General features: G+C 44.3%; 1 protein-coding gene across 2 annotated transcripts in view; it reads right to left on the bottom strand.

Annotated features, from left to right (window-relative positions):
- Nucleotides 1–17,640, bottom strand: part of RPAP2 (RNA polymerase II associated protein 2) — a 50,699-nt gene that overhangs the window by 17,980 nt on the left and 15,079 nt on the right. For both annotated transcript variants that reach the window (XM_081008658.1, XM_081008657.1), the window contains exon 11: nt 11,359–11,427. In XM_081008658.1, coding sequence (XP_080864784.1) covers nt 11,359–11,427 — 69 coding nt within the window. The remainder of the gene's footprint in view (nt 1–11,358; nt 11,428–17,640) is intronic.

Raw genomic sequence — 17,640 nt, 5'->3', positions numbered from 1 at the left:
CATTTAAGAACATCCAAAATGAAAATACATTGCAAAAGTTAAGTACATGTATGGTGCATCGCTTAATACTTCACTTCGATTACTTGCCCTGCACTCCTGTCATATTGGGCAGCATACAAAACACAACTCCCAGTACTTTCAGTGGGGCTTGCACTGAACAATGTAAACTCTGAATATTTGTACCGTCTTTTTTATGATTAGCTGATTTGCAGGCCTTCATTGGAGGCTCTCAAAATCGGGTACAAATATCCTTATAAATCCGAAACATGGAAAGGGCCATGGAAGTCATTCATTTCAGTGTCAGAGACAGGACCAAGCACCTGACAGGGAAGGACACTTGCCCAGAATTAAATGGGGGAAGAAATCCTGAAGGAAATGAAGAATCTCCTCCATGCACACTTAAGACAGAGACCAGTGATAATTTAGAGGTTCGCATTTATTTTATTTGTCTACCACTTAATAATCAACTTTCTCTGAGCGACTAACAGTAACACTGAAAACCATAAAGATTTAGAGAAGTGAAACGAACAACTGCAACGGCCCTCCCCCTTGCATAAAGAATACCAAGCCATGGTTTGTTTTTAATCATTGTTTGTTCTACAAACCACAAATTCTCTGGCAGACAAGAAAACAAGCTGTGGCTTGTTTTGTTTTTCATCTGCTCTGTCTTGTGGCGTTGTAGCCTGGGAAATGTCTGGGGTGGGGTAGCCAAACAAGCCCATGGCTTAAGCAAGGCTGCTGGGTTCAGACATAATGCCAACTCACAGTTAGAGCAAGCCAGGCAAGCCATGGTTTCAGACAGTGGCTGCTTGGTAGAAATAAACCATGCTCAGTCTGCTTGGTTTGCATATTTAAATGAGCCACAGCTTTGTGTTGTGTGAACCGTGCCAGAGCAAATTAGAATAAATAAAACCACTAGCAGGAAAACGTTAATACAGCCAAGCTAAATGCACTTTAAAAAGGTCTTAATGTTAAAGTACCCAAGAAAATAAAAGTGTATTCACATTTTTCTGTTTGCGGAATGGATCAAGATTTAGATCCGTGGTTCCCAACATGGGGCACATGCCCCACAGGGGGGAAAATTTGATTTTTAAGGGGGGCAATTAAAGAATGAGTTATTAACAGTGAATGGCTTTTTAGGCCTCCTCCAAGTGAATAGGAATTCACTTTTTGAATAATAAGAATTATATGTCACGGGGGGTGTGGGTGGGATCAGGGTTTTAGAGATGCTTAGGTGGGGTGTGGCCAAAAAAAGGTTGGGAACCACTAGATGAAGAAGAGGATTTTTGCAATCTCCCCTTTCCTTTGCATCACTAAGGGCCACATCCCACCCTTTTTTGGAGGGTCCCTTGATCCTCTGCAGCAGCTTTTCAAGGGGTACAAGTGGTTGCAGAAGAAATCAGCAAACATTCCTCCCCCCCCCCTTCCTCCAAGGGAGTGTCCCATGGCCAGAATCAACATGCAGTTAGCCTCGATTTCAGCCAATTGATTTGGGAGGATTTTTGAACGATTACCATTGGTATGGGTACACTTGGTATAAACACACACCCCTTCCAACTTTGCATATCAATGCAAAATTACTGGGACTAACATTGTCGTCATATTCTTTGGAAGGCAGGCAATAAAAATGATGCTTTGAACCAAAAGGCTCCAGCCAACCAGCATGTTTTCATTTTAACAGATGGAGAGTGCTTCAAGGTTGCAAATGTTTGTATTGAATATATTAAAGTTAGGCATTAATAGGAAGCGGATGCGTTTCCAATCACAGATATAACAAATGCTCTGTGCCATTTATCCTCTGATAATGCCTCAAACAGGTTTGTCCGATGGGTGAACCCAAAGTCATTTCGGTGCCAAGCTTTTATGCCTAAATCCTGTTGGTGGCAGTCCAGTGGAAGTGCAATAACTTCAGGTTGTCTTTTCTTCAGAGCTACTCTGATTACAGCAGAGTGTCTTTGCATAAGGTGGAGAATGGACTTTTGGAATTGTGTTTCTTGATTTGCTTTGGGCCATGCAGAATGCCCAGGACAACAACATAAGAGGCAGGAGGAAACTGCCTTTCAACGAAACTAAGGTGCTTGCGCACACTCACCTTCTGCGCTTTCCAGGCGTGGTCCGCGCTTTAAAGCTCTGTTTGTTGCACTGCAGCTTTAAAGAGCAGTTTTTTTGGGGGGGGGGCACAGAGCTTCAAAGCAGAGACCTGTGCCTGGAAAGAGCATGGCAAAAAAAGTGTGGATAAACCCTCAACCATGAAAATGCAGAAGAGAAAGGGTTGGATCCTGTACATCAGACCCACCAGCACAAGGGATCTTGCACTAGCAGAGATCTGTTTCTCAATATTGTGTAACACAGGGATGCAACGCAACAGGTCCGCTGGCAGAATCATTATAGAAGAGCTTGTGCTAAAGAAAATACAGTAGTACCTCGGGTTAAGTACTTAATTCGTTCCAGAGGTCCGTTCTTAACCTGGAACTGTTCTTAACCTGAAGCACCGCTTTAGTCTATGGGGCCTCCTGCTGCTGCCGCGCCGCCGGAGCACGATTTCTGTTCTCATCCTGAAGCCAAGTTCTTAACCCGAGGTACTATGTCTGGGTTAGCGGAGTCTGTAACCTGAAGTGTATGTAACCTGAAGCGTATGTAACCCGAGGTACCACTGTATAATAGAAACCCCCCCGTCGATTTTCCTATCTTCTAAGCATTACGCATACAAGTGCAGTTGTCTGCTTACAGAACCTCTGCTTTTGCAAAACAACCCACTAGTGCAGCTGTGTGGGACATCGTCCAAGCAAAGGGCTGGATCCCAACCGCCCACAATCCCCTGTGGGTCATTTTGACAGGTGGGCAGGGTTGCTCAGCCCACTACTTCTCTTTGAAGGACACACGACCAGTGCCAGTGGTCTGATTGGCTGTGACCGAGCACCTTCAAAGGGGGAGACTGCAAACCCAACTCTGTCTAACTGCAGGACAGACTAGAGTCATATCATGTCTGCACGTTGACGTGTTTTCCTTTGAGGGAGCTGGGCCTCTTCAAAAGCAATCCTCTTTAAAGGTGCTTGCTTTCAGCACAAAACAGCTGATCTGCCTGGCCAAAGAGGCTCCTTGAGGAACAAGAATCATAGAATTGTATATTTGGAAGGGACCACGAGGGTCATGCACAGTCCAATGCAGGAATCGTTTGCCCATCGTGGGGCTTGAACCCACGACTCCGAGGTTAAGAGTTTCATGCTGTACCGACTGAGCTATTGGAGCTCACTTGAAGCTCCCAACTGCTCCTTTGCAGCTGCATCTCTCCATGCCCCACACTCAGGTGTCACTTATGGGCCAAGCTGGGACTCAAGTTCGACACTAGCTTTATTTAACTTAGCACTACCATGGATTCTACCCAGCATCACGCTTAGAATAGAACGCTAGAAGCAGAAGTCATAACTAATTTAAGTCCCACTGATTTCAGCGGTCCTACTAGAAGTACTTGCTGATATTTTATGAATACAGTGGTACCTCGGGTTACATACGCTTCAGGTTACATATGCTTCAGGTTACAGACTCCACTAACCCAGAAATAGTGCTTCAGGTTAAGAACTTTGCTTCAGGATGAGAACAGAAATCGTGCTCCGGTGGCGCGGCGGCAGTGGGAGGCCCCATTAGCTAAAGTGGTGCTTCAGGTTAAGAACAGTTTCAGGTTAAGAACGGACCTCCAGAACGAAGTAAGTTCTTAACCCAAGGTACCACTGTACTGTGAACCACCCTGAGACCTCCGGGTATATATAAATTCATCATCATCATCATCATCATCACTGAAGTCCTCCTCTGAACTATATGTTTAAAGCAGCATTATGCCACTTTTAGCAGTTGTGGCTTCCCTCAAAGAATCTTGGAAGCTGTAGTTTGTTAAGGGTGTGAGGAGACCCCCTATTCTCCTCCCAGAGTGGTTTGACAATCAATTCCTCTTCTCAAGGAACTGGGAATTCAAGATTTTGATTCTCCTTTCCCACCAGTGTGAGGAGATCACAAAGGTCCTCTTGTTAGCTCTTCGGCTCTTTTGCACAGGAGACAAATATATCTAGCTCTGCAGCGCTAACAATCAGGCTGGGTGTAACCAGCAAAGGGAAGCAAGGTGATTTGCATCCGAATTTGATCAGATAGTGGCAGTGAGACGTCCTGTCGGTGACATCTGGCTGATGGTTCAGTGGTGGAATTCTCGCCTGCCACATGGGAGACGTGGGGTTGAGTCCTGGTCAATGCAACAGCGTGATGTGTTCGGAAGGGCTCGCCTGCTTTGCATGCAAAATATGCCAGGTTCAATCTGCAGCAGATAGGACTAGGAAGGAATCCTGCCTAAAACCCTGGAAAGTCCCTGCCAGTCAGTGTCAATAACATTGAGCAAGACAGACCAATGGTCTGGCTATGCTCTGTCTCCATGGCAACATGGTTCTGAGTACCAGTTGCTAGAAAATGCAAGAGGGGAGAGTGCTCTCGTGCCCAGGTCCATGCATGTGGTTGGCCACTGTGAGAAGAGAATGCTGGACTAAGTGTGGCGTTGGCCTGATCTTGCAGGCGCGCCTTATGTTCCAAATGTAATGACCCGCACATTGGTCATTTATAAAAGGAAAAGCATCAGCTCAAGCCTAAGCCATGCAACCAACATCAGGTGTAGCTCAGTTTTATGGAGTCATCCCCAGTCCTTTGCCTATTTAAAAGGTTAATTCTGTGTCCAGGGCAGCTGTCTACCAGCTCCATCTGGTACGCAGGCTGAGACCCTACCTGTCCGCGGAGAGTTGTGCATGCTCTAGTTATCTCCCAGTTGGACTACTGCAATGTGCTCTACGTGGGGCTACTTTTGAAGGTGCCCTGGAAACTGCAACTAATCCAGAATGCGGTAGCTAGATTGGTGACCCAGACCATATAACACCGGTCCTGAAAGACCTACATTGGCTCCCAGTACGTTTCCAAGCACAATTCAAAGTGTTGGTGCTGACCTTTAAAGCTCTAAACAGCCTCGGTTCTGTATACCTGAAGGAGCGTCTCCACCCCCATTGTTCAGCTCGGACACTGAGGTCCAGTGCCAAGGGCGTTCTGGCAGTTTCGTCACAGCAAGAAGTGAGGTTACAGGGAACTAGGCAGAGGGGCTTCTCAGCAGTGGTGCCCACCTTGTGGAATGCCCTCCCATCAGATGTCAATGAAATAAACAACTATCTGACTTTTAGGAGACATCTGAAGGCAGCCCTGTTTAGGAAAGTTATTAATGTTTGACATTTTATTGCTGCATTATTATTATTATTATTATTATTATTATTATTATTATATTGGGAGCTGCCCAGAGTGGCTGGGGAAGCCCAGCCAAATGGGCAGGGCATAAATAAATTATTATTATTATTATTATTATTATTATTATTATTATTATAAATAAGTAAGCCCTCTGGAGATTAACGTTCTGTATAAACTTGCTTGCAACAGCTTGATCACGTTGACTACTGTAAGGGTTCAGAGGAGTTTCAGGCAACAGTTGCATTTTACTTTGCATTATGTACAAAGCCCTTGTATGCAGATCTTTCTGTCTCTCTGTTGCTACGTCTCGTAAAGCAAGCCTCTGGAGTCTCTCTCTCCGCATGACACATTCTCCTAAAGTGCGCATTTTTAAGCGATGGCTTTTCCATAGCCATCGCGGCCGTTTTGAGTCCGTTTGACTTACGGAGTCCCAACGCTTTGCCACGCTACTCCCAGAACATTTGGAAAGTCTCTAAAGCTTTTAAGGGATGGGGAAGGAAGGGGGGTGGGAAACTGTTGCACGGGCTTTGTAGATGCAACTGACCACAGTTCACTGGAATCAGCCCGATCAGATAAATAAAATGAAAGTGGACGTTTCTGGAGATTATCTTGAAAGCTTTCCATTAGACTGTACCAGGGGTATTCGCTAACAACAGCCAAGTGTCCTGGCTGAGGTATAGAGCAACCCGTTGCCAATCCTAGCATGCATCTTTTAGATATCTTATTTGTATCTGTTTACCTAATTCAGTTGATATCCAGTAAAGATATTGGGGGTGGGGGGGGGGAGTAGTGGGAGTTGTATTTGCCAGAAGTTTTATTTTATTACAATAGGAATACATCAATATTTTGATAGAAATGTAAAAGTGTAACGAATTGTTCCTCCAGCTTTCTGTTGCAGCAGTGAAATATTCAGATTGGAACAAAGAACATGCAGTAGGGGGAATAGTTGATCCTTAGGAATGAAAGCCAAACAAGGCATTCAGACATTGATAAGAAACACATTGGAAAACAAAAATAAACTACTTTATAATATCACCACGGGACCTGCAGAAAGTACAAAACAATGCTGCTACATAGGAACATGAATCCCTCCCAAAATATAATTATAGACGAGCCCCTTGCATATGTATCTCCAGCACGCATCCAAAATCAATGCCTGTTTTTTGCTCTTGCAGAAACACACCAAGTCAAAAGCTGAGGGTGGATGTATTACACACAAGGACTTGGAACAACGTATGGCCACCTCTGTTAGGAATGCAACCTTTTGTGAATATGCATTACAAATCAAAGCAAATGTTTCAGTTAATTTTTGAGTCTACATTGTTTCTGGTAACTTCTGTTAAGAAGCCTGATCAACTCTGAACCATAAGGTTTACAGATATTCCATCAAAAGGATGAAGATTGCATTCAGAATTCCAAACCGTGTATTATGGGCTTGGCATCAGCTACTAAGAATAACAATTTTATTGTTTATAGCCCACCCATCTGGCTGGGTTTCCCAAGCCACTCTGGATGCTTCCAGGAAATATAAAAAATAAAATGTCAAGATATTAAAAACTTCCCGATACAGAGCTGCCTTCCAATGTTTTCTAAAGTTGTGTAATTCTTTATCTCCCCAACATCTGATGGGAGGGTGTTCCACTGGGAGGGCACCACTGCTGAGAAGGCCCTCTGCCTAGTTCCCTGTAACCTCACTTCTTGCAGTGAGGGAACCGCCAGAAGGCCCTCGGCACTGGACCTCAGTGTCCAAGCTGAACAATGGGGGTGGAGACGCTCCTTCAGGTTTACAGAACTGAAGCCGTTTAGGGCTTTAAAGGTCAGCAACAACACTTTGAATTGTGCTCGGAAACATACTGGGAGCCAATGCTCAGGACTGATGTTATATGGTCTCGGCGACCACTCCCAGTCACCAGTCTAGCTGCCGCATTCTGGATTAATTGTAGTTTCCAGGTCACCTTCAAAGGTAGCCCCACGTAGAGTGCATTGCAGTAATCTAAGTGGGAGATAACCAGAGCAAGTACCCCTCTGGCAAAACAGTCCGCGGGCAGGTAGGGTCTCAGCCTGCATACCAGATGGAGCTGGTAGACAGGTGCCCTGAACACAGAATTGACCTGTGCCTCCATGGACAGCTGTGAGTTCAAAATGACTCCCAGGCTGCGCATTGGTCCTTCAGGGGCACAGTTACCCCATTCAGGACCAGGGAGTCTCCCACAGCTGCCCACCCCCTGCCCCCAAGTACTTCTGTCTTGTCGGGATTCAACCTCCATCTGTTAGCTGCCATCCATCCTCTAACCGCATCCAGACACTTACACAGGATATTCACTGCCTTCACTGGCTCCGATTTAAAGTAAAGGTAGAGCTGGGTATCATCCGCATACTGATGAACACCCAGCCCAAACCCCCTGATGATCTCTCCCAGTGGCTTCACATAGATGTTAAAAAGAATGGGGGAGAAGACGGAGCCCTGAGGCACCCCACAAGTGAGAGCCCAGGGGTGTGAACACTCATCACCCAATACCACTTTCTGAACACGGCCCAGGAGGAAGGAGTGGAACCACTATATAACAGTGCCCCCAGCTCCTCTAGTCAGTCCAGAAGGATGTCATGGTTGATGGTATCAAAGGCTGCTGAGAGATCCAGAAGGACCAGGAAACAGTTTTCACCTCTGTCCCTAGCCCACCGGAGATCATTGTCCAGCATGACAAAGCAGTTTCAGTCCCATGATGAGGCCTGAAACCTGACTGGAAGGGATCCAAATGGTCTGCATCCTCCAGGCATGCCTGGAGTTGTTCAGCAACCACCCACACAATCACCTTGCCCCACAGAAGTTTGAGATTGGCTCAGAAAACTCAAGTTTAAACTGGCCGCCTATCTTGATCTGCTGTGTAGACTGTAGCTTATACACGGCCACATATACAACCTGTTGACTGTTTCATAATCTGTAAAGAGGCCAGTCTGGCTTTAACTTTTTATATCATATTATACACAACTCATCAGCACTCAATGCCAGTTCATGACCAGATTTTTGGAGAGCTGTTTGAAAAGGACTCAAAAAAATTGCAGTTTTGGTACCCAATATAGCAGCCTAGGTTTTAAAATTACATTTGCTATCTGCATTGTCTCTCTTAAGGAGTACAAGATGACATACATGGGGATTATTTTGTTTTATACCCCCTAACAACTGTGTAAGGTAGGGTAGACTAAGAGTCAGTGACTGGCTCTAGGTAACGTAATGAACATTGTGACTAAGCAGGTATTTAAATCCAGGTCCCCCAAGCTGGAAGTCCAACAGACCACACTATTATTAGAGCACCTGCCTCTTATAGAAGATAGAAGTAGAGTACACCTGTTTGGTGACACAGATAGATGGTCCTATTCCTAGGAAGTTTGGTATTAGAGGGTTTGGGGGGGGCGGTTGACAAACTTAAATCATTTAGGTCTGAAAACATTTACGGCTCATCGCAGAGACACACATATTTACTTGTGAACAAAACAGGCACCCTTTTATTAAATGTAAAGACACCACTTGAAAAATTCATAAGATCTGTTTCACACATTAGGAATTCAACCAGAAAAGTGTAGAGGAGGAAAAAATGACAAAAGATTTGTTCTTACGGTTGATAAAAAATTTATACCAAGGCATTCAAGTAAAGTTACTTTCTGTGTTCTGATTTAATGAATCATTTGAGCAGTATCTGGCCGGGGTGACACTGATGTAAGGCTCATTGAAGCCTGCTCTAATGCCTACTGGTATAGCCTTCCCTGGGACAACAAAAGCAGAACAATGTGTCAGACTGAAGCAAGATCAAAGTAAGTGCAGTTCTGGGGATGCTATGGGGCTGGCCTACAACACATCTGGATCTGTGAATGGCTGGCAAGCACATTGGCTGCCCTATAGACTCCAGTGACCCAGCAAGCCCAAAAGGAGGAGAAGCAGCAGGGCGGTAATAAACAGCCTTCGAAGTAAGATTTTCGCAATCTTGTAATTCAAGCTGAAAGCCGTACAAAGATTGCTTGATGGTTTCAACTCTTAACTAAAAGGTAGACCACGACATTTTTTTAAAAAAGCCACCAGTGATTTCATATATATATATATATATATATATATATATATATATAGACAGAACAACTAGTGCCAGCTTTTAAAACACAGTTTACAAAGTGCCTTCAGATGCTGTGAAACATTTTCCCCTCTGCCATTTAACGGCAGGATCCGTGTGCTGATATTATGTTTCCCGTCCTACTGCTCTCCGGGAGGAGGCTTTGCAAGTGATTGCAGTACAGTGGTACCTCGGGATGCGAATGGGATCCGTTCTGGAGCCCTGTTCGCATCCTGAACAGAACGTAAGACGCAACGGCGCATCTGCTGGTCGCGTTTTGCCGCTTCCGCGCATGACGTCATTTTGAGAATCTGCGCATGCGCAAGCGGCGAAACCCAGAAGTAACGCGCTCTGTTACTTCCGGGTTGCCGTGGAGCGCAACCCGAAAGCGCTCAACCTGAAGCACATTCAACCCAAGGCATGACTGTAAATGCAAGAACCTCAAAACAGAATAGGGCAGGCAGTCATCTCGTAGCCGCTAGGACACCGTGCCCAGTTTTCTGGGACCCAGTTGCATGTGTGGGCAGCTGAAGAGGGGCACAAATGTTCTGCGTGCTAATGCTACACTTTGTTAGATTGCATCCCAGGTCTATGCAATTACTTGGATAACAAAGCGAGGGAACTAAACTTGAAACTTAGCTCATTAGGACCCTTAATTCATGCGGTCCCCAGGGCAAGTGTGTCAAAGAAGCTTTGGGGTATCAATGAAATGTCTAAATCAGCAAGGCTGAACTAAAACAAAGAACAGCAGTTTTTCACTTAAGAAAGGGCCTAGCTGCAGAATCTGTTTCAAAAGCCAAGCTTTACTCTGGGAATATATAAAAGAAAGGAGAGAGGGAAATAAGAGCATGTGCAGAATGCACTGCCCTCCTCAGACGATCCCCGCCTCACATCTATGGAGGGGAGGTAAAGCATTCTGGTGAGGTGGATATCGGAGGTTGTTTCAGAAATAACGTGTTGATTAAATGGAGGCAGGGAACGCTTACATAATCCAAATTAAAAGGCCTGCTTAAATCATGTAAGGGAATGCATAATTAAAGAGACACAGACACACAAACAAAATGCTTGGGCAATGTATATATCTGACACAAATTATAGCCAGGCAGCCTTGCAAATGGTACGTCAGCAGTTTTCGTGTTTCACTGCTTTTGCTTGAGAAAAAGAGAGGACCTTAACATGCATCAGAAATATTTAAACCCGGGTTGGAGAATCTGTGATGCTCCAAATGAATGAATGAATGAATTTGTTGTTACAACCATCATGGTCATTTCAACCACCACTAAAAAGAAATATACATACTGCAGGGCCAGAGGGTCCCCACTCCTGATTTCAGCACAATGTGATAATGTGCAGTGCAAGTTACAGAATCATCTTAGCCCTTCTTCCCCACTCACAATTTTTTTTTGGAGGGGGTGTATATTAAATGTTTGAGGCACAGAATGTGTGCTCCTTCATGGCTACCTTTAGACACTTATGGTCGCAGGGCACATGATGCAACCACCTTTCCGGATTTAAAGCAGGCCTGATTTAAAGTCAGCACCTGGATGGGAGACCCAGCTAACTGGGAACCCATCACAAACCACCCTGAGAGTGCCATCATGGAAGACAGACAGAAGAAAAATGCACCAAATAAATAAAAATAAACAGATATGAGTAGACGGCAAGGTAGCTTGCTAATGGCTGAAAGAACCAAAAACCATTCTCTCCATTTCCAAGCCTAAGAAATTAACTTTCTGCAGACTTTATGGGAAGGAAAGGCAATACCCTATTTGACTCTCCAAGGTTACCCTCATGCCCTATTTTTCTACTTTCTTGTCCCCACTGCAAGATGCTGACAAGATATAGCCAACAAAACTGCCAGATTAATGACTACGCCTCTCTTACTTAACCAGCTGACCACTCAGCAACACTGAAGGCCCATTAGCACAATTCTGTTGCTGCTAATAAACTTAACAAAAGATTGAGAAGAAATGAATTCAGTTGTAGTACTTACACGGACAAAAGTACAATGGCAATCAGGGTCCATACGGGAGTTTTGTGAATAATATTTGTATTTGTTAACCTGGAAAAAACAACAACCATGAGCATTAACAGTTGTATTATTTCAGAAATTGTTAAGAGTGATGTAAAACCAATAATGTCAACCTTTTAAGTCTACTTTTTTTAAAAAATGGGCTTGCTCACACAAAATTATCTATAGGTAAAAGGTTCTATACATAATTCATCCAAACCAGGGTTATTTGATGAAAGAGGTATCATTTCAATGGCAATATAAGAAATGTAAAACTGCTTCCACTTTTCACATTCGATGGCAGCCTTTAAAAATGACAGATGCCTTATTATTAATTGGGGGTATACTATGCAAAAAGGGACGTGGGTGGCGCTGTGGGCTAAACCACAGAGCCTAGGATTTGCTGATCAGAAGGTTGGTGGTTCGAATCCCCGCGATGGGGTGAGCTCCCGTTGCTCGGTCCCCACTCCTGCCAACCTAGCAGTTCAAAAGCAAGTCAAAGTACAAGTAGATAAATAGGTACCGCTCCGGCAGGAAGGTAAACGGCGTTTCCATGTGCTGCTCTGGTTGCCAGAAGCGGCTTAGTCATGCTGGCCACATGACCCGGAAGCTGTACGCCGGCTCCCTTGGCCAATAAAGCAAGATGAGCGCCGCAACCCCAGAGTCGGCCACGACTGGACCTAATGGTCAGGGGTCCCTTTACCTTTACTATGCAAAAATGCAAATTATGTTTCCCAACCTTGGGTCTCCAGCTGTTTTTGGACTACAGTTACCATCATCCGTGACCACTGGTCTTGCTAGCTAGGGATGGTGGAAGTTGTAGTCCAAAAACAGCTGGAGACGCAAGGTTGGGAAACACCGAAGAAGATAAATCAGAGAGACAGAGGACTAAGGTCGCCCAGCAAGCTACACGGCCCACAGAGATATGAACTGAGGTCTCCCCATGCATGTTCAGACAAGAAAAGCAAGTCATACATAAAATTAACATCTTGACCAGGGCATCACAATTCATACTTCCACAGCTGGAGTCTAGGTGGGGGCAGGAACAGAAAAGCTTTTTCAGCCCCAGAGCAACCTTCCAGGGGCCATATGCAGTAGTGCAGGGGGCCAGAGCCAAAACTGGGAGGAGCCACAAATGTAAATATTGCATTAGTACAGTAGACTAGTTTTGACGCACCCATCTCTACCCTCCCTTTGAGTAAGCAAATGGCATTACCAGAGAAATTCAAGGACACGCTCCATCCAGGCAATAAACAGAGGGTGCAAAGGACGACTGGGGAAGGATGTAGCTTGGGAAAAGTTTGCAGCATGGGGAAAATCTCAAGGTTTGGACAGAAAAGCTTTGGAGGACCACATCTGGCCCCTAGCCCCGAGGCTACCCACCCCTGGTCTACTGACTCCTGCAGGACCAATATTACAGCACAATAAACATTTACAAAGCACCAGAATTCCTTTCTTTAGAGTCATACCTGTGTCTGGTTTTACTGATTTATTGAACTCAACCTTCGCTACCTTACGGGATATCTTTGGGAGAAGAAATGGCTAAGCAGTAAATCATTTTCTGGATTCACTCAGTATCTGTCAGAAATTCTACTTTTTCCACATAAATGTTGATGTATTCCTGAAAGATAGCCCACTCCTTTCACTTTTTGAAAGGAGAGTAGAGTTAAGATAAAAGAAGAGATTAAAGAAATACTGAAATGCGTTTAAGCTAGTTGGAAAAATATAGTAGCGTAACAAGAACGGCTGGAAGTCAAGTCACTTGGTGAGTGTCCGTATGGGGTAGGTGTGTAGGTATGTTGATATGTATAGTATAGGTAGGTATTATATAGAGTAATGTAGGTATGTTTTATGTTATGAAAATTAGGTAGTGCGTTGTGTGCCTGTATTGTGTAAATGTATATGTATGTGTTTTATATGTTAATAAAATAAATAAATTATTAAAAAGAAAAGGCTAAGCAGTAAATTCTACACAAATCCAGAGTGGAGTCCCTAAGATAGTTGGATGACACCTTGTATATCTCCTTCCGATGACTCCTGCAGCCAAGCTGGTGCCAAACGTCTTGCTCAGCTTTCCTTTGGACCACATCAAAGACTGTCATCTGGGCAGTCCAGGATCTCCATTGACACGGCCCAGGCTTGCGCCCCAGGGAAGTAACGAACGCCACAGTTTGACAGCACCCCCAGAGGCACACTCCATTGTCTCTAGAGACAGGTGGATGCCAACAATACTGTCCCTTCTCTCAAAGAAGCTCATGGTAGCACTCAGTGACAATGTTTTGAAAACATAGAATCATAAAATCGTAGAATCATACGAGTTGGAAGGGACCACAAGGGTCATCTAGTCCAACCCCCTGCAATGCAGGAATTTACTACTTCTTCCTTTCTTTCCATCCCTTACCCTGCCACCCACATGGTTCTTTTCTACTCAGTTTGGAAAAGTACTCTGAAAATAAACTTCCAATATCATCTTGGAAAAGGCATACAAAATGATGGCACATATTATCTTTAGGAAAACATACAGAATTATCATTAATTGATAATTAAGTTCAACCCCCCCACCCCCCTGCTAAGGAGATTCTTGCATCCTGGTCCTAATCAGATATGAAGCAGATCATCTAATGTTAATTAAAGCCGATGCGCAACTGACTAGGAAGGAAGCGCCACTGAACTCCATAGCAGTGTTTGAAATTAGCCAGGCGCCAGGCGCATTTTGCACCTGGCTTTTGACTACTTGTGACCAAGTGAAGATGCCTGGGTACCAGGATGACACCTGACATCTCCACCATCTGGAAGTGCATGCCTAGGATCTGGATCTGGACTGTTTTCACATACTAATACTCCATCTTGTCGAATGCTATCAATTCTATTTTACCTGCGCAATCAGAATGAATTTCTGGAACCAAATTGCTCTTCCTGTGCAGCCTGAGCAGGAGCAGTCACCATTAAGAAAGAGAGGTCGGAATAGGCCAATATATATGTGGAATGTCCCTGGATCAAGCAACTTTTCTTTTTTAAAAATTTTCAAAGCTCTTAACCTAGTCCTAGATCAATTGCCAGATGTTTAACTGAGAATCAATCACAGCCAGTCCATCCTTTGCCCCAAAATGGCAACTAGTCATTCCATTTTCACAACTGTAACCTTGGTTTAAGGAGCCATTTGGCAGCTAGCTTATATAGCTGAGTTTCTAACACTGCTCTGTAGGATTTGCTTCCAGGAAAACATCTTCGGAAGAGTTTTTTTTTTTAATTTTAATTTTTTTAAGGGCTTGTGGCAGTATGGAAAAAGCCCCACTCTATGCATAGTGAGGCGTACTTGCAAATAAGAGACGGAACAAAAGGCTGAAGGTCTGGACTCTATGCTGATGACAGTGCTAAACACTTACAAAGAAAGGCCTGACAGAATCATTCTGACAGGCAATTCATATGTAACCTTCCAGCTAATCGGCCCCAATGAGATACAATGGAAGAGACAGGTCCAAAAATCACTGGGGAGAACTCTGTCAAACAGCAGAGAACGCGGCTTTGTTTCGGTGCCCTACAAGGAGGCACTATTGATCACAGCTCAAGAAGGCATCATTCTCGTACACAAACGGAGAGATGCAGTTATTTGTGTCAATTAACTCTCATTCAATGTCAGTATTGATTGGCAAGGTCTCAACACTAGTTGTTGCCATCAATATGCTCCTTACAGCGGAGACACCAACAATCCGCTCCGCGGAACAAGGCAAGGCAGAGACGGCTGCATGGCTAGACGGGAGGAGAGGCCGGGGTTCCTCAAGCCAGAAGCCGTCAGCTCCAACTCTTGTCCCAGAGCAAGTTTCTCACCTGCACAGCGGTAGCGAAGGAGCCGCTTCAAGAAGGAAGCATGCAACCTACAGGTGTGAAGCCTTAAATAATGAGGAGCAGGGAAAGGGCAGTTGCTTTCAGAGACAAGCTGTGCGTTGACGCCAAGGCCTCAGAAGAGAAAGAAAGCTTTCAGGAAACAGTCAAGAGCATGTCCCATGTAGAAATGGTTCACTAGTTCTGCCGGCTAACACTATTTGCCTCGGCGCGGCACAAGTCAATAGGGTGGAAAATAGAATTTCTCATCTTTTAAAAGTTATTAGCCCATATCGCTTTGCTATATGTCAGGCAAAATGCATGTGCCTTTCAAATGCAAACCCTCTGGAAATGAAACACACCACAAACATTTGGTTGGAGGTGGCAAGTTTAACCAAGGCTGGAAGCAATGGTGGTTTCACTTATAATCATAATAATTTTATTATTTGTACTCCGCCCATCTGACTGGGTTGCCCCAGCCACTTTGCTTCCAGCACATATAATAACATAAGAAAACATTAAACATTAAAAACTTCCCTATATAGGGCTGCCTTCAGATGTCTTCTGAAGGTTGTATAGTTAACATCCACACCGTGTAAGGTAAAAGTGCATGTAATAAGCCGAAGACCATTCATTCAGAGGTGAACATGGTTTGAATTCTGCCTTAGACCAAGTAGAGCACTAGCAAAACCAGCTGCCAGTTGAAAAGGTTTAAAGCAGAGCCAGGGAACCTACTGGCCTGCAGCTGTTCCTGGACTACAATTCTCCTCTGCCTCAGCCAGCAATGGTCAGGGGTGATGGGGCTTTAAAGTCCTGCAGCATCTAAAGCAGAGCTTTCCAAATTTTTCATGTTGGTGACACACTTTTTTGGACATGCATCATTTCGCAACACAGTAATTCAGTTTTGCATCATTTCCTGACACAGTAATTCAGTTTTACTAGCAAACTGGAGGTTAAACTAACTCTTTCCAGCCCTGGGAAGAGTGTGGAGAGCATTCGTGCGACACACCTACACACTTAACATGTCGCGACACAGTTTGGAAAGCTCTGATCTAAAGGGCTACAGGTTCCCCAGCCATGACCTAAACCTCTACTCCTCTTCTTCCACTTGGAAAATTCCGAGTCCAAAAAACGAGGCTAGAAATATTGAGGACCGTTTTATGCAAACTTCTTCATTTGGCTTCTTTATTCAGCACCCCCCCTCCCGCTGCTCCCTTCTTCGCTCGTCAACAAAATGACCCAGACGGCTCTGGAGATTATTTGACATCTCAGCTTTCGTAACAAAAGCATACAGGCACTGAGGGACTTTGCTTAGGAAGAACTATAACTGTTCCTAAAACGTCTCCAGAGAACTCTTTAGTGTACTTCCCAGCAGTGGAGATTGAATAAAATGGTGCACAGCCAAGGATGAACGGCACACGCTCCTTTAAAAACCAATGGAGCTGAAAATGGCTGTTGCTCAGTTCACCACACGCTCTTTTAACCGTCGTTGGGGGTGGCGGTTGTTTGTTTTTGTAGCTAAATTCCCCTTCATAATGAACCATGCATTTTTAGAGCAGGGCTTCTTTCAGACTCAAACACACAAAAGAAATACCTGTCTTACCACCATTATTCTTTTAATTCTTGCTTTGCTATTACAACATTGCCTTTTAGCCACATACCAAGCTGTAATTAATGTAATTTCATCTGACAAGTGCCGATGGTTTTAATTTTAGTCACAATTGTCTTTACAAAAGATTATTGCTGGGCATCATGAATGGTGAACCGGAGGCCCTTTAGTTGTTATTGGACTCAAACCCTCTTCAGCTCCAGCCAACATGACCAATGGTCAGGCGTGATGGGGGTTGTAGTTCAACAATATCTGACAGGCCACAGACTTGGGCTTCCTCCTGACGCACAATTTTACCTATCGTCTTTAATTTCTGGAGCTAAATGAATGCAGCATTGCATTATGACCGTGGTTTGCAAATCCATTTCCAATCATGGTTGCAAAGGAGGTAGCCATGGTTAGCACAAAAAACAAATAAAAACCCACTAGTGCCAATATAATGCACAATGGTTTGCTTCCAGAATGAAAGAAGGCAGTTAGGAAAGCAAGATAGCATTAAGATTGCATGAGGTCACTGAAGGTGGAATAATATGTCTCTTAAAGTTGATCCTTCCTCTCTCTGCCTCCCTTCGAAGGAAAGGCGACCTTAATTTCCTCATCAGCGCAAACCACCATAATCCATCACAACCCATAGCTAATAAATAACCAAGTGTACAGGTCACCAAAAATACACTGAGCAGAAATACACTCACCTAATGATCTTCTAAACTTTTAAAAATATTTTAAGACTTAGAATGTTCCATATTATGTCCATTTTGGTTTGCCTCTCCCAAAAATTCACGACACTCAGAGCTAACAATCGTGTGGCCCCTGGGATTCCACTTCTAAAGGCC

Source organism: Podarcis pityusensis, assembly GCF_964106645.2.
Source record: "Podarcis pityusensis genome assembly, chromosome: 6".
Lineage (NCBI taxonomy): Eukaryota > Metazoa > Chordata > Lepidosauria > Squamata > Lacertidae > Podarcis > Podarcis pityusensis.
This window is presented reverse-complemented; position numbering and strand designations above follow the sequence as displayed.